The sequence below is a fragment of the Pristiophorus japonicus genome, chromosome 5 (assembly GCF_044704955.1).
Source record: "Pristiophorus japonicus isolate sPriJap1 chromosome 5, sPriJap1.hap1, whole genome shotgun sequence".
Classification (NCBI taxonomy): domain Eukaryota; kingdom Metazoa; phylum Chordata; class Chondrichthyes; family Pristiophoridae; genus Pristiophorus; species Pristiophorus japonicus.
This window is the reverse complement of record NC_091981.1, coordinates 131,586,598-131,610,238: the sequence shown is the minus strand read 5'-3', so window position 1 is coordinate 131,610,238 and position 23,641 is coordinate 131,586,598. Positions and strand designations below refer to the sequence as shown.

Here is a 23,641-nt window from a genome sequence, read left to right as displayed (position 1 = left end):
AATACCAATGCACCCTTTGGCACATTGGTTTGTTCCCGGGAGACTCTGTGGAAAGAAGGCATCGACTTGAAGTGGAATTGTTCATTGGCGGAAGCGGGGAAGCGGCGCCCGATACAAACGTTACATTTTTTTCTCCCATTCCCAAGGAAACCAGAGCAGAGCAGAAGTCAGCTCTGAGCAGTTTGAGCGTCTGTTGAATGCGCGGCTTGAACACTCGCGTTGAGTGAGACGGATGCAAAGAGAATAAAAGTTAGACGCAATTTTATAAAAATATACATTTTGTTGGGAGTATAAGTGCCAAAAAAAATCAAAGTAGAGGGAATGGCTGAAGAAGATGAAGAAAACCATGTAGAAAGTTTGGCAGACGACGAGCGGGTGCAGTACATTGCAGACCGTGTTGCTTTCTCCCTGAATCTGCGAACAGACAAGTGGGCCAAATTCATCGCCAGCGAAGACAATCAGAAACTGCTGTCAGACTTTCTACAGCGCGAGCGTTTGCTGGTGTTGTTCCTCAGCGCGGCGGGGCTGCTGGCAGCGTCCTGGGAGGTAAGCCCAAATCCGCATTGTGAGTGTTGCAAAACGTTGCGCTTAAATGCGGAGAGAAACCTCAAATCAAAGCGAATGAACAAGTCAAAAAATGTCATGTATAAAACTCCACGAAAAAGACAAGGTTTTAAAATAAAAGTGGAGCAATGTAAAATTAAATTTATAGCGTGTATTTTGCAATAAATCCTGCTTGACTAATACAATAAGTTGTATTTTACTTAAAAAATACAAAAATGTCTTGGCTTTATTGAAATAGCATTTGAAGAAAATTAATGCCTTGTGCAGCAAATTTCTTCAAAACTTCAAATTCAGAATTTGAAAGACTTGCATTTATATAGTGTCTTTTACCACCACTGGATGTCTCAAAGCTTTTTACAGTCAATGAAGTACTTTTGGAGTGTAGTCATTGTTGTAATGTGTGAAATGCAGCCACCAATTTGCGCACAAACTCTCACAAACAGCAATGTGATGATGATCAGATAAACTTTTTTTTGTTACGTTGATTGAGGGATAAATATTTGCCAGGATTTGAATATTACTGGTATATTATATAGTATTTACAGCACAGAAACGGGCCATTTGGCCCAACAGGTCCATACTGGTGTTTATGGTGAGTAAAGAAATAATAAATTTGTACAAAACATTGGATGGTCATGTTTGGAGTACTGTCTGCAGCAATGGGTGCTCCATTATGGAAAGGACATTAAAGACAAAGGGGGCGAAATTTGGGTACATTATGCTTCCGGTTAGCGCCACGGGGCACAAATGAGTTTTCGCCTGGGTGTGGCGAGAACAGCGCCTCCTGCTAAATTGGGCGGGTACTTTGTGGTGGCGCTAACGAGCAGCGTCCTGCTCGGCTGCGCTCAGTGATGATGTCATCGCCATGCGCAGCGTCCCGTTACCTCTAAATTCGGTCGCGCCCCCGTATTCCCATTTGGTACTGACAATGACAGCATCAGCTGTCAAGTTTCAGCCAGGAGTCGGTTGGAGGAGCGCTATTTAAAGGCGCCATCTTTGGAACAGATTTTAGTCGACCATTACTGTTTGCAGCTTACTACCACTTAGGCAGACAGGCTTTTTGACAAATTTCAGCGATTTTCAGTTGAAGCAGTGTTCTGGCTGTTAAACATTCCTGACTTTTATTCAGGGCAGATTTGAAACGACAACATTTATATAGTTTCATGGGGGCTGTGTTGGCACTCGACCTCCTGCTCCGGGAACGTCACCAACGGAGACAACTTAGGCAGAGAGAAAGGCAGAGAGAAAGGCTGCAAAATGTAGCAAGAGGGGGGAGTTCTGGCAACAGTTCTGCGACATCAATTTTATTGATGAACAGTGTATTTGAAGGCTGCGCTTCAGCAAGGACATGGTCACAGTGCACTGCCATCTCCTGCAACCAGACCACGAGCCTCAGACCAGGGTAAGGACGGCTCTCTCAGTAGCAGTCAGCGTGGATTTATGAAAGGGAAATCATGCTTGACAAATCTTCTAGAATTTTTTGAGGATGTAACTAGTAGAGTGGACAAGGGAGAAGCAGTGGATGTGGTGTATTTGGACTTTCAAAAGGCTTTTGACAAGGTCCCACACAAGAGATTAGTGTGCAAAATTAAAGCACATGGTATTGGGGATAATGTACTGATGTGGATAGAGAACTGGTTAGCAGACAGGAAACAGAGAGTCGGGATAAATGGGTCCTTTTCAGAATGGCCGACAGTGACCAGTGGGGTGCCGCAGGGCTCAGTGCTGAGACCCCAGCTCTTTACAATATGATTTAGATGAAGAAATTGAATCTAATATTTTCAAGTTTGCAGATGACACTAAGCTGGGTGGCGGTGTGAGCTGTGAGGAGGATGCTAAGAGGCTGCAGGGTGACTTGGACAGGTTAGGTGAGTGGGCAAATGCATGGCAGATGAAGTATAATGTGGATAAATGTGAGGTTATCCACTTTGGTGGCAAAAACAGGAAGACAGAATATTATCTGAATGGCGGCAGATTAGGAAAAGGGGAGGTGCAACTAGACCTGGGTGTCATGATACATCAGTCATTGAAGTTTGGCATGCAGGTACAGCAGGCGGTGAAGAAGGCAAATGGCATGTTGGCTTTCATAGCTAGAGGATTTGAGTATAGGAGCAGGGAGATCTTACTGCAGTTGTACAGACCCTTGGTGAGGCCACACCTGGAATATTGTGTTCAGTTTTGGCCTCCTTATCTGAGGAAGGACGTTCTTGCTATTGAGGGAGTGCAGCGAAGGTTCACCAGATTGACTCCCGGGATGGCAGGACTGACATATGAAGAGAGACTGGATCAACAGGGCTTGTATCCACTGGAGTTTAGAAGAATGAGAGTGGATCTCATAGAAACATATAAAGTTCTGACGGGATTGGACAGGTTAGAGGCAGGAAGAATGTTCCCATTGCTGGGGAGTTCCAGAACCAGGGGTCACAGTCTAAGAATAAGAGGTAAGCCATTTAGGACCGAGATGAGGAGAAACTTCTTCACTCAGAGTGGCTAACAGGTTGAATTCTCTGCCCCAGAAAGTTGTTGAGGCCAGTTCGTTAGATATACTCAAAAGGGAGTTAGATATGGCCCTTACGGCCAAAGGGATCAAAGGTTATGGAGAGAAAGCAGGAAATGGGTACTGAGGTTGAATGATCAGCCATGATCTTATTGAATGGCGGTTCAGGCTCGAAGGGCTGAATGGCCTGCTCCTGCACCTAATTTTTATGTTTCTATGTTTCTATGTTTGGTGGTTGAGTGGTGGGGTAGTTGTGGTTTGCTCAGTGTGCACAGACTGAGGTTCAGAGGCTGCTATGTCGGAGGTGTGGAAACATGTACTCACCTTCACTACCTGCTGAGGTCATTGAACTTCTTCCGGCCCTGTGTGAGGGTTCTATCAATTACAGTGCTGCCCGACACCTCCTCGGCCACTTCTCTCCACATGTCCCTGAAGACCTGCGCCAATTGCCTCCTTCCAGATGTGGGGAACAGTGCATATCTCCTTCTCTCCACTGCCCCCACCAATGCCATGTCATTGAATCGCTTTGCCCTCTCCCTTCCAGCAGGATTTGCAGAAGCCATCCCAGAAACTTGTTTCCCTAGCTCACAGCTCTCCCTCAAATGCAGCACTGCTGAAAATGAGCAGCTGCAGCTTGATATAACCTCCCCTTTAAGAGCTTGGAATCAGCCAGTGTGAAAGATTGAAGGATGATCGCTGAATACAAGTCACCTGAAATTGGGTAGCGCTCTGCTATTAGAGCCTCCATAGCGCCCCACTGAGGTCATAGCACCTCATTTACTGCCCCCTCCCATTCTGGGGCACTAAAGCCCAATTTAGAAGAAGTTAGCAATCGTTTGCGCCTGGTGATAACTTAAACATTTTTTAAAAGTTAGCACTATTGCATTTCACCCCCACAGAGCTAGAAATTTGGGCGTGCCTATTTATGGATACACAGAGGGCACAGGGTCTGATCCCTGCACCTGAATGGCGTGGTCCAAAGCACCCCTGGGAGGGGCCAGGAGATAGTAATTTCCTGACACTTGTGTGGCACAAATGTTAGTTGAAACATATCAGCCGAAGCCTCGATGTGGTCCAGGATAAGGGAGTGAAGAGTTATGGGTAGCGGGCAGGAAAGTGGAGCTGAGCCGAAGATCAGATCAGCCATGATCTTATTGAATGGCAGAGCAGGATTGAGGGCCAAATGGCTTACACCTGCTCCTATTTTTTATGTTCTTGCAGCATGCGGACATTGGACTGCTTCATGATCTGAGGAACTGTGAATGGAGCTTAACGCTGTGGAATCATCAGCGAACAACTTGTAGCTATGAAGCATAGTATGTGGTGAGATAGAGTGAGGTTAAGTCACTCCTCCTCGGTGAGGATTGAAAGCTGGGGTGAGGATCTTGAAGTCAGTTCACTAGGACATGAGGATGCAATGGAAATTAGATCAAAATATCAGGAGTGATGAGAGGACTGTACTGGTGCATTGTGAATAGGTTGTAATTTGTGAAGGACAGCAAGCAGAATATTCGAGAAGCCCTCAGCAACACAGAGGGACAGAGCAATTGTAGAGCTCATGATCCTGTTGTGTACACAAGGGTAAAGCACTTTGCACATTACAGTATTTATGTTTATCAACTGGCATGTAAATGTTAGTGACAATATCTAATAGGATTTTAGTTTATTTTCAGTTACCTTCAAATTTGAAAAATAAAGCGGTGTACATAATCAAGAAAATTAGAGGTCCCATTCTGAAAGAAAATTACCGAAGAGGTCTACTGTTTGGGGACTTGTCCAGCACAACACTTCATCAAATAACCACATTGGTCGAAGAGGTAAGTGCTTTTTCAGATCAATTAAAACCACTTTTTGTGATAATACAAAGCAAAAGGAGCCAAATTATTCCCTCTAATTTAACACTCTTGCTTGATTTTATTCTTAGGTTTGTTTTAATGCTTTACTTTGGTAGAAATTACATTTACTGAATACATAAATATAATGGAAGAATTAAATTCCCACATTAAGCTAAAGATAGAATGAAAAGTAATTTGTTATTACTTGTTAAATACAGGGTATATAGGCACAAAAATCAGCAGCCATTTTGGAATGGCTGGAAATTGCACTGGGCGCAAGGTACATTAGGGGTAACATTAACACCCCAAGACCGGGGGCAGAGGGGGAACGGGGGCGAGTGATGGGGTGAGGGGCAAATTGCCTGTAGGCTGTACTATGTTCTGCATGGCCTGTTTCAATGCGCGGTCCCTTTACATTTCCAGTGTAAGTGCTTGTGAGCAGCCAACGCAGGACCTTGCATGTGCTGCGCATGCACGCAGCTTAGAGGGAACGTTGGTGAGGGGGTGATGGGTAATGTTCTCTGAATTTTTTTTGTGCACGCTACCTGTAAATTTGCAGGTGGCCGCACACGCATGCTATCTTAGAGGAAAGCGCTTGTGAGTGGCCTGCATGGTATTTACCCGGCTTAGAGCGAACATTGGTGGTGGGTTAAATCAGAAACCTGACTTCAAACCAGCTTCAGTGGCACACTTCTGGTTTTCATGGAATCGGATTGGAGGTGGGTGACCGACCTATTTTCCAGAAGTGAGTCTGTAATTTAAATATTTTAGTTAGGCTGTTTACCTCAAATTTTAGATGCTTCTTCTTAGGCAGTCCCTCGGAGTCGAGGATGAAGTTTAGCAGAGTTTTACTTTTAATGCCAGGGCTTGGGAAAACTGGCAGCTGAAGGGAGGCGAGAATGGCCGGATCTATCCCAAGTGCTTTACAGCACTGTTTGTGGGCCAGGGGGAGCAGGAGTGCACCCCCTGACCCCACCCAAGATAACCTGCTTCCCTCATGTGATTGGCTGATTCTCCCCCCCCCCCCCCCCTAAATCTGGTTGGCTGCTAGTATGGAAATAGAGGCGAAGATTTAAATAGTTGCTGACGTTAAATTCAGCAGGGGCTCGGGTTACCTGCATTTCTGGGATTACCAGCCACTACGGCCGCCTGCCTCTCTTCTGGCCTCCCCCTAAATAAATACAGACTGTTGTGTCTTGACCAAGTAGGAAACTTTCCAGGTTGACTTAAGGAGGCAGATTTCACTGTCTGGAATTACCTCTAATGGTAAGTGATATTGGCGACAGCCAATTACCTTGACCAGTGGTGGTGCTTTGCCTCCAGAGGCAGGGAATGAAGCCAGCTCACAGGGTGATGTCCTTATCTCTGGAGGTATATAAAACTCAATTATATTACCGTGCTGTTTGTAAAGCCTACGCTACCTCCAAAGCAGTGCTGTAATATACAGTAAATGGGATATTGCGCTCTATGCAGAATGACTGTCAGCTTATATATGAAATAAAGGAAAGAATGAAAACATATCGGTAGTTAAGTTCCCCTCAAATGAATTTCAGTAAACACCAGGAAGCAATGTAGAATCCAGAAGCAAAGGTACATTCTAATTTGAGAAATTCCATGGAGGATGATTCTCTGGAGTAAAGTTTACGTCAGCTATCCTGACACAGCCGTGCTTGGCAGGAGTTGATTTTACAACAGGCGAGGAGGTCAGCGCATCCGACTCGTGGCCTTTCTGATTTTATAGTCATTAAAATTAATACCCAGAAAATTGGGAAGGCTGATTCTGTGCCTGATTGTCCGATTTACCAGTTGAGTGAGGTCCCTAACCAGACTTAAAAATTTACCTAATTGTGTTTTTCCTTTGCAAAGTCAATTATGCAAAGGAAGTATCTTAAATATGCAACTTTTCTTGAATTCCTAAATAAAATGTACTTTAACAAAAAAATAAATTTTGTTGTAATGAGAAACAAGTTCCAAAGACATTCTGTGAGAAACAAATTCATTTTTAATATAGATAGCAGCTAGCAACTAACTGTGAGTAATGAATACGAGTTTATTTTAAACATTTAGAGGGAGGGTTTTAGTGGGATTGTGTGTGTGTGTGTGTGTGTGTGCGTGTGTGCTAGGCCCATGCAGCAGAGGCTGGTCTCTAATCGTCTTGGGTTCCCTTGCCATTGGACCAAGACCTTGCTCTGTCATGTTCGTGTGGTAGCTGGTGTGCAACAGCCACCCCATGTTAAAATAATTCACACACAGGCATCTTCCACCCTCTAAAATGAAGTTCAGGACCTGGAACGTCAGGACCCTCATGGACAACCCCAACAGCGACAGATCGGAATGTCGCACAGTTATCATTGCCCTGAAACTCAGACATTTAGACATTGACATCCCCGCCCTGAGCAAGACACGGTGGGCAGGAGAAGGCCAGCTCAAGGAACAAGGTAGTGGATACACCTTCTTCTGGAAAGGCAAACCAGAAGAAGAACGCCGTCTCCATGGGATTGGCTCCGCCATCAAAAATGAGCTAGTTTGGCATCTTAGAGATTCCCCCTACGGATAAACGAATGCCTCATGACCCTTCGGCTCACTCTAACCCAGAACCAGTACCCTACGGTCATCAGTGTGTACGTCCCTGTGGTGTATGTAGCACACAAATCACTGACTCCACACGGTCTGGTGTAAATCTAACTGCTGTGACTTTCGTCCTTTATTGTTCAGCTCAAGAGTGCCTCTTAGGTGTGGTGGTCAGCCTTTTATAGTGCCTGTTGCAGATACTTCCAGGTTTCCCACTACAGCGCCCTCTGTGGTGTAGCATTGCGCTTACATTACATTTAAGGTACCAGGACGATACTCACATCAATACATAACATCACACTTCCCCCCCACCAGGACGCAGGACGACGATACACACATCAATACATAACATCACACTTCCCCCCCCCCCACCAGGACGCAGGACGACGATACACACATCAATACATAACATCACACTTGTCCAATGGAAGGCAGGTAGGCATAGACAGTGCGTTAGTATGGTACATATTATCTGGTACATTAACTAGTTATTGTCTGGTAACGGATCCCTGATTTCCTTGTTAGCCCTTATCATTAATTGTACTTCATATGGCCATTCAGCATTAAAAAATTAATTCTTATTATAAATTCGCCATCTCACATTAACATAGCTCATTTTAGACTCGCTCTGCCAGAAGTCCTTTGTGGAGACCACCACATGGTAAGGCCCTTTTAAGACTCCCGGGTGCATTTCCTTTTTAAGGCGCCATCTTTGATGCAGGAGGATTCCACGAGGCTTCTCCTTGGGCGCCGCCATCTTTGATGCTCTGGATCGAGGCCGCCGCCATCTTGCTCTCCGCCGCTCCGGATGCCCTCCGCCGTCACCTGATTTGCCGCCTCTCCTGCAGCCGTCGTCGCCGCCTCCCCTGCAGCCGTCGTGGCCTCTCCAGCGGCCGCACTTGCCGCCTCCCCTGTGGCCTCCGTAGTGGCCTCCCATGCGGCCGCTGTGACTGCCGACCGACTCTCCCTCTGCGTGGGCCCCTCCGATCCGCCGGCCATCCTGGATCCCTCGCACCCCGCCCGCAGCGTCCCGCCGGCTCACCCCACTCTTTTCCCCCCCCCACTAGGCCCCTCTCTGCAGGGCTGCTTGCCTGTGGGGGCTGAGGCTGCAGGATCTCTGTGTGAGGTCCGGGGCTGGGACTTGCCTGTGGGTGGATTGAGGCTGCAGCTCCAGCTCGGTCGGCGCTGCTCTCTGGGAACCCGGAGCACGGCAGCACCCCGGGGAGCAGCAGCCTGTGGAGTGGTGAAATCTTCCCAACTCCCACAGACCGTCCCCATTCACCTCCGGCCAAGGAGTGTCGGCCCATTGCCTGCAACGACCCACAGAGGTAAACCGTGCATCTCGTCCCCATGGGATACCTGCACCATCGCTCTGCCAAGAATAGGTATTAGTTCCCTGGTGTAGGTACGCAGCTTTGCCGTGACCGGACCAGCTTGGGTCGTGCAGCTAGGTTAATCCACAGTTTATCAAAAGTTCTCCGACTCATCAACAACGGACCCGAGCCCGTGTCCACTTCCATACTCACAGGGACTCCGTTGATTTTTACTTCCCTTATTACTGGGGCGAATCGTCGGTACACGTGTACAGTCCCAACACCTCATCATCTTCTGCCTGCTCCTCGCTGGATGGTGGATCATCCCCCATCTCCTCAGCCACATGGCGAGTCCGATTTCTTTTACACATACGCTGAAGATGGCCTTTCGTGTGGCAGGTATTGCACGTGTTCTCCGCAAACCTGCACTGGTGAGCCCCATGGCTTCCTCTACAACACCAGCTGCTTGATTGGCCCCCCTCAGCGGACCCCGAGGTCCATGCTCTCTGCCCCGGGCAGAGCCACGTTCTGCAGTTTTGTCCGCGGTGGGCGCTATCCTGTGGACATGCCTGCCGGGTTCGAGATTGTGTGGATTATTTGCTTGGTGCTGCAAGTCGAGGTCATATGTGCCCGGCTGATTGTGATGGCCTTTGTCAGAGTGACTGTGGGTTCTGTGGCTAACAGCTTGTGAAGGAGGCCCTCGTGGCCAATCCCCATAACGAAAACGTCTCGTAGCGCCTCGTCAAGGTGTGCACCAAAATCATACGGCGCCACGAGTCTCCTGAGGTCCGCAGCATATTTGGTGATATCCTGGCCCTCGGGTCTGCAGTGATGGTAAAATTTGTATCTGGCCGTGAGGATGCTCTCCTTCGGTTTCAACTGGTCACGAATGTGTTCAGTCAGCTCCTCGTATGACTTGTCCCTGGCGCTCCCGGGTGCCAGCAAATCCTTGACGAGACAGTAAACCTCATCTCCACAACTGCAGAGCAATATCGCCTTACGCTTATCTCTCACTGCGTCCGTGTCCTCCGTCAGGTCGTTTGCTGTGAAGTAGTACTCGAGCCTTTCCGTGAAGGCCTCCCAATCATTGCCCGCAGTAAAATCCTTTAGTGAGCCCAGAGTAGCCATGGTTGCGTGGTGTTCGTCCGCTTCCTTGTCGCCAATGTGGTGTATGCAGCACACAAATCACTGACTCCACACGGTCTGGTGTTAATTTAACTGCTGTGACCTTCATCCTTTATTGTTCAGCTCCAGAGTGTCTCTCAGGTGTGGTGGTCAGCCTTATATAGTGCCTGTTGCAGGTACTACCAGGTTTCCCACCACAGTGCCCTCTGTGGTGTAGCAAAGTGTTTACATTACATTTAAGATACCAGGACGATACACACATCAATACACAACAGTCCCAACCCTGGAAGCTACGGATGAGGCCAACGAGGAATTCTACTCCAGCTTTGAATAATCCCTGTCCCAAGTTCCAACGGGCGATAAGTTGATTCTCCTTGGCGACTTTAATGCCAGAGTTGGAAATGACACAGAACTCAACCGACAGGGATTATGGAGTGTCCTTCTCAAATTCGGCTGTCCTCAAAGATTTGTCACCAGCCCCCGCCTGCTTAATGTTGGCATGCAAGCCGTGATCCTTAATAACGGATCGCCCACAGACCCAATACACGTGCAGACCGGGGTCAAGCAAGGCTGTGTCATTGCACCAATGCTCCTCTCAACCTTTCTTGCTGCAATACTTCATCTCACCTTTAACAAGCTCCCCGCTGGAGTGGAGCAAATCTACAGGATGAACGGGAAATTGTTCAAGCTCCGTCGCCTCCAGAATCAAGGTTGTTCCAACCTCTGTCATTGAATTACAGTATGCATACTGCGTTTGTGGATACTCGGAGGCCGAACTCCAAACAATCGTTGACACCTTCATTGAAGCATGCGAGAGACTGGGCCTTACATTAAACATCCATAAGACAAAGGTTCTCTACCAATCTGCTCCCGCCACACAGTACTGTCCCCCCAATATCAAGATCCATGATGAGACCTTGGACAGCATGGACCACTTTCCATACCTTGGGAGCCTTCTATCAGCGAGGGCAGACATTGATGACGAAATCCAACACCGTCTTCAGAGTGCCAGTGTAGCCTTCGGTCGCCTGAGGAAAAGTGTTTGAAGACCAGGATCTCAAAACTGGCACCAAGCTCATGGTCTACAGAGCAGTAGTGATGCCTGCCCTCCTATATGATTGAGACATGGACAGTAGGTATGTCGAAGCACTGGAGAAGTACCACCAATGCTGCCTCCACCAAATCCTGCAAATCCATTGGCAGGATAGGCACACCAACGTCAGCATTCTCTCTCACGCCAACATCCCCAGCATCGAAGCATTGTTCACGCTCAATCAGCTCTGATGGACGGGCCACATTGTCCGCATGCCTGATACAAGACTCCCGAAACAACACTCTACTCTGAGCTCCGTCACGGCAAGCGAGTCCCAGGAGGGCAGAGAAAACGCTTCAAGGACATCCTCATAGCCTCCTTGAAAAAATGTAACATTCCCACCAACTCTTGCGAATCTCTGGCTCAAGAACGCTCAAAATGGAGGAGAGGCATTCGAGAAGGTGCGGAACACTTTGAGTCTCTTCGTCGGGAGCACGCAGAAGCCAAGCACAAACAATGGAAGGGACGCACGACAAACCAAACACCCCACCCACCCGTCCCTCAACCACCAGCTTCCCCACCTGTGACAGAATCTGTAGATCCTGCAGTAGACTCATTAGTCACCTTAGAACTTGTATTAGTGTGAAAGTAAGTCATCCTCGACTCTGAGGGACTGCCTAAGAAGAAGATTTTAAGCAATTATGCGAAGTTTATAGGGACCATAGCGGAGCTTGACGATCATTAGAGGCTATGCAAAAGGTAGTCCATACCTATTTCCATTAGCGATCTATACCTGTTTTGTACTGCAAAGAAGACTGAATTGGATTTTGCTATTTTGTTGTCATCCATAGAAAGTTGAACCTCTTACAAAATTAATTTGATAAAATGTGAATGGTGTCTAAAATATATGCACACACATATCATCATCATAGGCAGTCCCTTGGAATCGAGGAAGACTTGCTTCCACTCCTAAAGTGAGTCCTTTGGTGACTGAGCAGTCCAATGCGAGAGCCACAGACCCTGTCACAGGTGGGATAGACATTCGTCGGGGGAAGGGGGGGTGGTGGGACTGACTTTCCGCACGCTTCTTCCGCTGCCCACGCCTGACCTCTTCACGCTTGCGGCGTTGAGATTCGAAGAGCTCATCGCCCTCCCAGATGCACTTTCTCCACCTAGGGCGGTCTTCGGCCAGGGACTCCCAGGTGTCAGTGGTGATGTTGCTCTTTACCAGGGAGGCTTTGAGTGTCCTTGTAACGTTTCCGCTGCCCACCTTTGGCTCGTTTGCCGTGAAGGAACTCTGCATAGAGCAATTGCTTAGGGAGCCTCGTGTCTGGCATGCGAACTGTGTGGCCTGCCCAGCGAAGCTGATCGAGTGTGGTCAGTGCTTCAATGCTGGGAATGTTAGCCTGGGCGAGGACACTGATGTTGGTGCACCTGTCCTCCCAGGGGATTTGCAGGATCTTGCGGAGACGCCGTTGGTGATATCTCTCCAGCGACTTGAGGTGTCTTCTGTATATCGCCCATGCCTCTGATCCATTCAGGGGGGCGGGTATTACTACAGCCCTGTAGACCGTGAGCTTGGTGGTAGATTTGAGGGCCTGGTCTTCGGACAGTCGTTTCCTCAGGCGGCCAAAGGCTGCACTGGCGCACTGGAAGCGATGTTGAATCTCCGCTCTATGTCTGCCTTCTTACCAGCACACACATATATACGATAAAACTGATTAGATGCTGTAGGCTAGTACAGCTGTTGTGCACCATTTTCATAAATCAGCACTTTTTAGTTCAGAATTTAGTTGTATAAGTACATATTGATAAAGCTTTGAGCTGTTTGAAGATAATCTCATACTATAAATGGAATTTGCATGACAGATGAATATTTCCTCATAGGAATGGAAAATCAAGGAACATTTTCATATTACCTTCTATTATTTAAGATAAATATCATCCCCTGGCACTTTTTTGTTTCAAGTTTAATTAACTTCTGACTCTTCTCCTGAGGGAAGTGATCCATGCTGGGGTATGTTTCTATGGAATACAGGAGAGCTCCAATACCTCATGTAAGTTGTTTTGCTTCATCTGTAAGTTTGAACATTGACTGCTGGCAGGTTAGTTAATTTGGGAGGGGGAATATCACAGCAAAGCCTGATCCTGTTGTCAATTGGTAACCTATTCTTGCCCTTCAGCAGGGGTCCTTCCTCTGCCTGAGACCAGTTGTGGCACTTGCGTTATTACTCCAGCTGAAATTTGCCAACTCAACATGCACCTGGGGTTGAACTTGGGAACTTCTTGTTCTGTATAGTTCAATATCCTATCATGTGGTGCATTGTCCATTAGCTTTTGGGACAGTGTTCCCCTTATTAAACCTTTTCATGCTACACGGAACTCATCAACTGAGAGGGAAAGCACTTTGCCTTTTTACAGATTTCTATAATTCCAATTCCATCAGCCCTTAAGATGCACACGAGTTCCATGGAATGACTCACTCATGGAATTCCCTCCTCCGCAGTGCTAGTTCTCGGAAGATTATCATCATGGTTATAGGAGTTGTCAATAATATCAGGGTTTCAACCAATCTGATGCCCACAATCTAAATATTTTCATCATTTTCGCAGTTGCAAGGCTCTGACAAACACATGCAAAAATTTGATAGGTGTTATCTGCGTCTGTTAATTTTCCTGAAATATATCTTTACTGCATTTTTGTTCATTCACCTAGGTATATTTTGAGCGGGTATCCTTGTTGTTTTGGTGCAACTGGGGTGCCTATTCAGCAGGGGGTGGGAGGAATTTCATTGTGGCACGTTGCTGCAGTGTTAACAGGCCCACGCGGCTCTGGGAGGGAAAGCAGAAATTGAGAATGAGACTAGAGGACGTGCTTTCAAACACTCCACTGTTTTGGTGTGCAGCATTGAACGCAATTCGCATAATGATAACTGATCCCTGTGTTGAGAATATCAGGTTTTCCAACCTTCAATTCAAATCAACAAAAGTTAGTGGGATCCCCTTTTTTGAGCTACTGTGATGTCAACAGGCGGTCTAAGCAGCCAATCAAAACGCAGAATTCTCACACATCGTGAACAAGAACGTGAGTAAGCTCTTAAACTTTCAAAAAATGTTAGAGAGAGCAAAATACAGATTGGGGCACACATGGGGCAAAGGGAAACCTGAAATAATGATGGACAAACTTCAAAAAAATTAAAGATTTTTTTTTGAGACGTTTCTTCAAATTTTTAATTTTTATTAAAATGGACAAATTTCACACTGCTCAAAATTTAAATTAATTTTCCAGGCCCTTAACATTTGTTTAGCAGTCATCGGTCAATATGTTAAAATCCCAGTTACACCTAATCCCTTTGGGTCTAACATTTAGTGGGGAATTTAACAGCGTATTTCCTGTTGAAGTGCTGAAGTTTTTGTCATTTTCACTGATTTGGCTGATTACACTGATTGCTGGCTCTGTGTGACGGGCACAGCACAGCCTGCACATGTGCAAATCCCAAAGTTATAGTCAGTTTCAAAGGCAGAATGATGGTGAATGCTGACAATTCATCGTCATCCCAATCGCAAATTCCAAGCCATTACTCAAGCTGAGGCCAAGCTACTGTTTTATAATGATATTGATTTAGATGATGAAGAATTTATGACGGGATAACAAAGGCATGTTGCAGAAACACCTGAGGCACCATGTCTGCATTGGTCATTACCCCAAAGCCCCCATATCAAAGGAAAAATTGATTGTTCCTCAAACCGGCAATATTTTCTTAAAGCTTTGCTTTTTTTCTGCTGCCACTGTTTGTGAGAGTGCAGAAAATAACTGTGACTGTGTGCAGCTGCTCTCTGCACTGTTTACCTGCTGGTCAGTAGTCACCTGCTGAGGAACTTTGTGTTGGAGTGAACTGAGAGCACAGAACTGTACCTCTCTGCCTCCACCAGGATTGAGACATAAAGATGGATTTTTTTGTGTGTATCCTTGCTTGTGTTGAGGTACGTAGCCCACAGCCAGCATGGATTGGGGAATTGCAGGTGTGCTGCCTTTAACTTTCCATCCATTAGACTTCAGTTAAATTAATCCAAGATACAAGGTGAACAAAAACTAAATGAAATAGTGACAAGGCATGGGAAATAAAGAATGAATCCCCACAGGGAAGATTGACTAAGGCAAAAATGAAACTGATGCTGCATTTGTACTGTATGGATTCCTGCCAGGCCATGCCCCATTCATACTGTTTGGCTGGAACTTTAGCTCTTGTACCAGGCAGATGTGGTTACACCTGTGCTAATCCTTTGTCCATCAGTTTACAATTTAATTGTTTAGAGAGCAGGGTTAGCGGCATCGGCACAGTATAAATATTTAAATTAATTTAAGGTACTTTAAAAAGTGTCTTGAGGCCATTTTGCATTTTTAAAACCTGTTTGACACTGTACTACATTAATTATTAATTTTTTGCTGCATTTTTCTCTCTATTAATTCAGGTTACTTTGAAGTACTGACTTTTTTGCATTGCAAGATTTTATATATGACAAGAGTTTTCCAATAATAAAAACAGAAAATGCTGGAAATACTCAGCAGGTCAGGCAACATCTGTAGAGAGACAAATAGAGTTAGTATTTCAGGTCGATGAACTTTCATCAGAACTGGAAAAAATTAGAGATATACCATGTTTTAAACAAGTGTAGAGGCGGGGGCCGGGGGGAGGGGGTGGTGGGGTGGAGGGACAAGATAAAAGAGACAAATGGAAATTCTTTAAGGTGAGTGGACCTGGAAGAGAAGTGTAGTGAATTAAACACTAATATTTTTGCCGCCTGCTCAAAAGAAGTTAAAATAGAAAACAGATGCAGAGTGTTGATGGGTAGGTCTGGCAACTAATTTAAACTGCCCGCCTGCCTAGGCAGGTAGATTGAAATCACCTCATTAGACCCTAATAGACCTTTCCCTGATGGTGCAGCCGACATTAGAAACTGCATCAATGCAGTGGCCTGCCTCTTTTCACTAGTGCTGTCTATTGTGGAGGCCCCGACCTATGTGAGAACACCAGCGGCAGGTCGGGGCCATAAAAGGAACGGTGTGAAGGCCTCTGGAGCAGTGTGGAGCATACTACTCCAGGGAGCAGCGCGAGCTGGTGCAGAAGGGTGACGGCAGCGAAGAGTGACATCATCAAGGTCCAGGTCGGTGATTGGAGCATTTGTACTGTATGGATTTGGTGAGAGACTAAAGAGGGACATGATCGGGGCCCAGGGGAGGCATGAGTTCTGGGCCAGGGGCAGCACAGGCCAGCCCACACTGCGATATGTGTACGGACTAGGTCCGTGCAGCAGAGCTGATCTCCAGTTGTCTTGGATAATCCTTGCCACTGGACCAAGACCTAGCTCTATCAAGCCTGTGTGGTGGCTGGTGTGCAACAGCCACGACACGTTAAAAAAATCCACGCAAAGGCATCTTCCACTCTTCAGGATGTAATTCGGGTCCTTCATCGAGGAGGAGTGTGATATTCTGGATGAAATAAATATAGTGAGAGAGGAAGTATTGAGGGGTTTAGCAGCTTTGAAAGTAGATAAGTTCCCAAGCCCGGATAAAATGCATCCCAGGCTATTGAGCGAAGTAAAAGAGGAAATAGCAGAGGCCTTGACCATCATTTTCCAGTCCTCTTTGGATCTGGGCATGGTGCCGGAGGATTGGAGGACTGCTAATGTAGTACCTTTGTTTAATAAGGGAGAAAGGGATAGGCCAAGTAATTACAGGCCTGTCAGCCTAACCTCAGAGGTGGGAAAATTATTGGAAAAAATCCTGAAAGACAGGATAAATCTGCATTTGGAAAGGCAAGGATTAATTAGGGACAGTCAGCATGGATTTGTTAAAGGAAGATCATGTTTGACTAACCTGATTACCTCCTCAAAAAATTCAATCAAGAGGGCCGATGAGGGTAGTGCGTATGATGTAGTATATATAGACTTTAGAAAGGCTTTTGATAAGGTCCCACATGGTAGACTGGTCATGAAGGTTAAAGCCGATGGGATACAGGGCAAAGTGGCAAGTTGGATCCAAAATTGGCTTGGAGGTAGGAAGCAAAGGGTAATGGTTGATGGATGTTTTTGTGACTGGAAGAATGTTTCCAGTGGGGTTCCGTAGGGCTCAGTACTGGGTCCCTTGCTTTTTGTGGTATATATCAACGATTTAGATTTGAAAATAGGGAGTATGATTAAGACGTTTGCAGCCGACACTAAAATTGGCTGTGTGGTTGATAATGAAGAGGAAAGTCATGGGCTGCAGGAGGATATCAATCTACTGGTCAGGTGAGCAGGGCAATGGCAAATGGAATTTAAATCAGAGAAGTGTGAGGTGATGCACTTTGGGAGGGCTAATAAGGAAAGGGTAGACACATTAAGCGGGAGGCCTCTTAATAGTGTAAATGAACAAAGGGACCTTGGAGTGCTTGTCCACAGATCCCTGAAAGTAGCAGGCCAGGTGGATAAGGTGGTTACGAAGGCATACGGAATGCTTGCCTTTATTGGCCGAGACATAGAATAGAAACATAGAAACATAGAAAATAGGTGCAGGAGTAGGCCATTTGGCCCTTCGAGCCTGCACCCTCATTCAATAAGATCATGGCTGATCATTCCCTCAGTACCCCTTTCCTGCTTTCTCTCTATACCCCTCGATCCCCTTAGCAGCAAGGGCCATATCTAACTCCCTCTTGAATATATCCAATGAACTGGCATCAACAACTTTCTGCGGCAGGGAATTCCACAGGTTAACAACTCTCTGACTGAAGAAGTTTCTCCTCATCTCAGTCCTAAATGGCCTACCTCTTATCCTAAGACTATGTCCCCTGGTTCTGGACTTCCCCAACAAAGGGAACATTCTTCCCGCATCTAACCTGTCCAGTCCCGTCAGAATCTTATACATTTCTATGAGATCCCCTCTCATCCTTCTAATCTCTAGTGAATAAAGGCCCAGTTGATCCAGTCTCTCCTCATATGACAGTCCAGCCATCCCTGGAATCAGTTTGGTGAACCTTCGCTGCACTCCCTCAATAGCAAGAACGTCCTTCCTCAGATTAGGAGACCAAAACTGACCACAATATTCCAGGTGAGGCCTCACTAAGGCCCTGTACAACTGCAGTAAGACCTCTCTGCTCCTATACTCAAATATAAGAGCAGGGAGGTTATGCTTTGGTTAGGCCACAGATGGAGTACTGCATGCAGTTCTGGTCGCCGTATTATAGGAAGAACGTGATTACACTAGAGAAGCTGCAGAGGAGATTTACAATGATGCTGCCTGGAATGGAGAATATTATTTATGAGGACAGATTGGATAGGCTGGGTTTGTTCTCATTGGAACAGAGGAGGTTGAGAGGAGACCTCATTGACATATACAAAATATTGAGGGGCCGGGACATAGTGGATAGTAAGGGTCTATTTCCTTTGGTGGAGGGGTCTATTATGAGGGGACATAATTTTAAGATGGTTGCTGGAAGGTTTAGAGGGGATTTGAGGGGGGTTTCTTTACGCAGAGGGTTGTGGGGATCTGGAACTTGCTGCCTGGGAATGTGGTGGATGCAGAAACCCTCACCACTTTTAAGAGATGGCTGATGGGCACTTAAAGTGCAGTAACCTGCAGGGTTACAGACCTAGAGCTGGTAATTGGGATACCGGATGACCTTTTGTTGGATGGTGTAGATATAATGGTAAGTACTGCAGGGTATAGAATACAGCCAAGGTGATCTCCTGGACTAGTTTTGATCGCCTGGATGGGTCAGAGAGGAATTTTCCCAGATTTTTTCTCCCTAAATTGGCCTGGGTTTTTATCTGGTTTTTGCCTCTCCCTGGAGATCACATGACTCCGGTTGGGGTGGAGTGTAGAATGTTTTAGTATAAGGGGTGTTACAGTTGTGTGAGGCAGACTGGTTGGGCTGGGTGCCCTTTGCCTTTCCATCATTGTTCATTGGTTTATATGTAACCTTTAGGGCTGCTGACCAAGGGCCGTGCGGCTCTTTGTCGGCTGGCGCGGACACAATGGGCCGATATGGCCTCCTCCTGTGCTCTAAATTTCTGTGTTTCTATTGAAACACCTGTGAACTCATCCTTTTTTGGTATGGTAGCAAGTCATCCCCGTTTCGAGGGACCGCCTATGATGATGATGAATACAAAGCAAAATACTGCGGATGCTGGAAATCTGTCAACTTCCCCCTTAATGATGTACATAGCAGTTTCTTACCTCACAGCATTAAAATGACACCCTCTGATGTTGCAAATCATTGTTCTTTAGGTCAGCACTTGCTCAGTGGGTAGCACACTCGTCTGAGTCAGAAAGTTGTGGGTTCAAGTCCCACTCCAGGGACTTGAGCACATAAATCTAGGCTGAGGGAGTACTGCACTGTCGGAAGTGTTGTCTTTCGGATGAGACGTTAAATCGAGGCCCAATCTGCGCTCTCAGGTGGACGTAAAAGATCCCATGGCACTATCTCGAAGAAGAGCAGGGGAGTTATCCCCGGTGACCTGGCCAATATTTATCCCTCAATAAACATAACAAACACAGAGTACCTGGTCATTATCACATTGCTGTTTATGGGAGCTTGCTGTGTGCAAATTGGCTGCCGCGTTTCCCACATTACAACAGTGACTACACTTCAAAAAGTACTTTGTTGGTTGTTCGGTGGTTGTGAAAGGCGCTATATAAATATAAATCTTTCAAACTGTCAGCTCTCCAGTACAATCAGTTCTCCCAGAAACAATAATGGCGACATGTTCACTCACAAATTGAATGGTTTATTGTTGATTCATTTGATTATAAGCAGAAAGACTAAAATTTCACTTTGTGTTTCTTGTTATTGAAGAAAATATACCAAATAAGTTTTTTTTTCCCTTTTGGGCTAACTGATCAGAAGTATGATGTCTATTTTCTGTTCCTTGTTTTGTTTATTTGGGTTGGTGGAGGGAGTGGGGGTGGTCAAAGGAAATATCATTTTCAGGCATCGGACAAGATTGTAACATGTTCTTTCTTTACTCTAGGCCAGATTAAGCTACTAGTTTTCAGTTGTGTACAAACATAGCAAAGCCCTTGTCTGTTTCACCTGTTTTGTTTTATGCACTTGTCACCATGGAGCTAACAAGTAACCATCACCAGTACAATCACAGCTAAAACTGTTTTATGGCTATTTGTTTGTACTTCCAATAACATATTGCACAGAAGACATATATACAAGGAAGAGATTTGTGTGAGAGATTACATAAAACTTCATGACGGTCATGGTTGAGACATCAGTGGCAACCTAGCAGCACTTGCTACATGTCTGTGCTCCGATGATGCAGTGGAATCCTCAATAAGTTTTGATATGTATACTGTAGGATTTTCTTAAGTCTCAGTCCCGGCGAGGAACCTTGCCCACTAGCAATACCCATTCGGACATATGGGTTAGATCTTAATTTTTTACGTGAGCGTAAACCGAGTGATAGTGAATCGGCAGCCCATTTTATATTTCTCCCTGCTTTAATTTCCATTGAGGTCACACTCTCGCACAAAGTCAAGATCTACCCCATGTTGTGGATGATATCCGACCATGTTGCTAATATTGAGATGTCACAATATTACCAAAATGTTCGTTCAGGGAATTTTCAAGGATCAAGTTTTTCGAGAAACTAGAAAGAAGAACACAATTAATTCCCTTCATGGTTTCACCCCTGTCTGTCTACATAACCTTCCTCAGTCTCTGGCTTTTTGTTTATTCCCTATTCCCATCGTCCCAACATTGGAGGCCGTGCCTTGAGCTATCTAGAGTGCCAAATAGGACAAGTCTTCTCTCACTCACCGCATGTAGCAGAATGTCTGCTTCACCGTCCCTGAAACGGGTTGGTGGCAGTGCCACTCTTATTATTTACAGATACCATTTCATGCCCGTTCTTTCAAGCTTTCTCAGTTGTTAGTTCCATCCATTAGCTCTCCCCCCAACCCCTCCCACCGGGCAGCCTTTGCAAGGCTGAAAATTGCTGTGACACTTTTAAATGTCCACATCCTGTTAAATTTGAACAACATGTTCAGGATTCAGTGGGCTGCCCTTCATGACATTCCCAGTGCAAGGCTTAAATGAGGTCAGCCCCTCATTACCATTTCTGAGCTTGAGGGACAGCTGGATTTACTGCAAGGCATACGGGTGGATGAATGTTTTCCGGATCACAGGTTCCAGGAGGAGATCACTCCACAGCCAGATAAAGTTCAAAATAGCAAGTGGGTGGCTACCCGGAACAGTTGGAAGAAGCAGGCAGTGCAGGAATCCTCCGGCAATGTGGCATTCTCAGACCACTGGTAAGGGTGACGACAGCTCGAAGGAGTTCAGTCCTGAGCCTGGCACTGTGAGGCAAAGAACTGCACTGGGGGGCTACCATAAAGTGTAGTTGTAATTGGGGATTCAGAAGTCAGGGGAGCAGATAAGCAGTTCTGCTACCGTTGACGTAAGACCCATATGGTATGTTGCCTCCCTAGTGTCAGGGTAAGGGACATCACGGAGAAAGTGTAGAACATTCTGCGGAGGAAGGGGAGGAGCCAGAAGTCGTGGTCCATGTTGGAACCAAAGACATAGAGAGGAAGAGGGTTAAGGTCCTGTAATCAGAGTTTAAGGAGCTAGGGAGGAAGTTAAAAAAACAGGACCTCAAGAGCAGTAATCTCTGGATTACTCCCAGTATCACACACTAGTGAGAGCAGAAATAGGAAGATATGGTAGGTTACTGTGTGAGGAGAGACATGGTGCAGGAAGGAGGACTTTAGATTCCTGGGACATTGGGAACAGTTCTGTGGCAGGAGGGACATGGTCGAGATGAACGGGTTGCACCTGAACAGAGCTGGGACCATGGATCAGCAAGTGCGAGAGAGACCGGTGCAGAAGGAGTATGTATGTCGAGTGCAGGGAGAGTTTCCAGACGGTGAGATCACGTGTGAGGAACCCATCCGAGTTGTCTCCTACAAGGTTTGTGTGTGCCGTGTGGACCCCACTGGCAAACCGTGCCGGACCATGTTCCAGAAACTGGGCTATAACGGCAGGACCAGTGTAGTGCGGTGCTTCCCTTACACCGGGCGGACTCACCAGATCCGAGTCCACCTCCAGTACGTGGGTCACCCTATTGTTAATGACCCCGTGTACAACACCGAGGCCTGGGGACCCCAGAGGGGCAGAGGGGGAAAGCTGGACAAATCGGATGAGGAGCTGTTGGAAGCGCTGGTGGACGGTCACAGGTCGAAAGAGAACCTGGATCTCCCAGAAGAGGACCAGCGCTGTGCCGTGGAAGAGAGCAGCACCGACAACACGGGGAGCTCCACCGAGCCACTCGATGGCCCGACTGAAGCCTGTGAAAACGCAAGGACTACCGACGAGAACAGCGAGGCTGCTGAGGAGCGAGTGGGGAAAGCAGGAGACGGCCGCGCTCTGGCAGTCACCGAGGTCACCGCGAGTGGCCAGGTGGAGAAGCCAGCAGCAGTGAAGTACGCTCTTTGTGGCGAGTGCAAGCTGGTTCGGAAGGACCCGTCTGCGAAGGACCTGGTCATGTACCTGCACGCCTTGCGCTACAAAGGGCTGGACTGGGAGTACTGCTCAAAGCTGCCCAGGTGGGCTGCTGCTGACTGGCAGGAGGACTCAAGTACTGACCACAAACCAAGTGTACAGACGGGCGCAGGCCTGAATGTTCAGCAACTGTGTGGGTGTGACAGAGATGCTGGAACTGAAGTCTTGTGTCTCGTGTATAAATGCAAGTTCAATCAGTTCCATGCAGAAAGAGGCATCAGGCTATTTTATCTATGAAAATGCTATTGAAGGCCCCCTGCACTCGGTCTGACTGCTAATTTTGTTGGTCTGCTGTGACCCCCTCGCTGACGAAGACAGGGTGACTGGGCCTCCATATCCTGATTGATAGTATACCATGGATTGGGAAGGGGAGGTCTAGGATTCCTGGGAAGTATCAGCATGAGCATGGGGTGAGGAAATGATTGGTCTTGGCTGTGATGGCCTCTGCAGTTCAATAGCCTACCTACTGGACTTGTGGAATAAGGTATGGGGGAGCGAGTTGGCCAATGCCCGTGAATCCGTACCCAGAGAGGAGGCTCGGAAATGAACACCACAGTTGCTGACCATTGCTGTTGCTATACTGCACTCCTGATGGCATCCTCGCTGTAATCTGACCAGACATGGCGACAGTACGATGTTTATTAACCGCCGTGATTGATCTTTGGATTATTTAACGGCATTTTATGATTTTACCTCAGTTCCTGTTTTCTGTTTGTATTTTGTTTACTGTATATGACCGGGCAAAATAAAGTACAGTGGTGCCAAGAAGAAAAAAAAATCCTCCCAGGCAGGTTAACGAGTGTTGTGGGGAGGGTTTAAACTAATTGGCAAGACATAATATTAAAAAGTAGAGACAAGATGCACAGGGGACTGGGAGAGATAGTTAAGAGTTGGAAATAATACAAAATTAGATGAGATAATTGAAAATACAAACAGGTCTAAGTAAGATTTGGAGTGCATGTATGTAAATGTACAAAGTGTGATTGATAAGATTGGTGAGCTGCGGCACAAATAGCTACGTAGGAATATGATGTAGTGGTGATAACTGAGACCTGGCTCGAAAAAAGGGAGGAGTGGATGGTTAATATTCCTGGGTACAAGGTATTCAAGGAAAGATAGGGAAGGAAAAAAGGAGGATGGGTAGCAGTTTTGATT

The 23,641-nt window shown here is 46.5% G+C and overlaps 1 protein-coding gene and 1 pseudogene across 1 annotated transcript in view; both read left to right on the top strand.

The window, feature by feature from the left end:
- Nucleotides 1-193: 193 nt before the first annotated feature.
- The window catches only part of LOC139264459 (dynein axonemal heavy chain 11-like), a 679,414-nt gene continuing 655,966 nt past the window's right edge, over nt 194-23,641 (top strand). The window contains exons 1-2 of the mRNA XM_070880970.1: nt 194-546; nt 4,735-4,878. Of these exons, the coding sequence (XP_070737071.1) occupies nt 322-546; nt 4,735-4,878 (369 nt within the window). The 5' untranslated portion in view covers nt 194-321. The remainder of the gene's footprint in view (nt 547-4,734; nt 4,879-23,641) is intronic.
- LOC139263717 (pseudouridylate synthase RPUSD2 pseudogene) lies at nt 21,746-22,723 on the top strand (annotated as a pseudogene).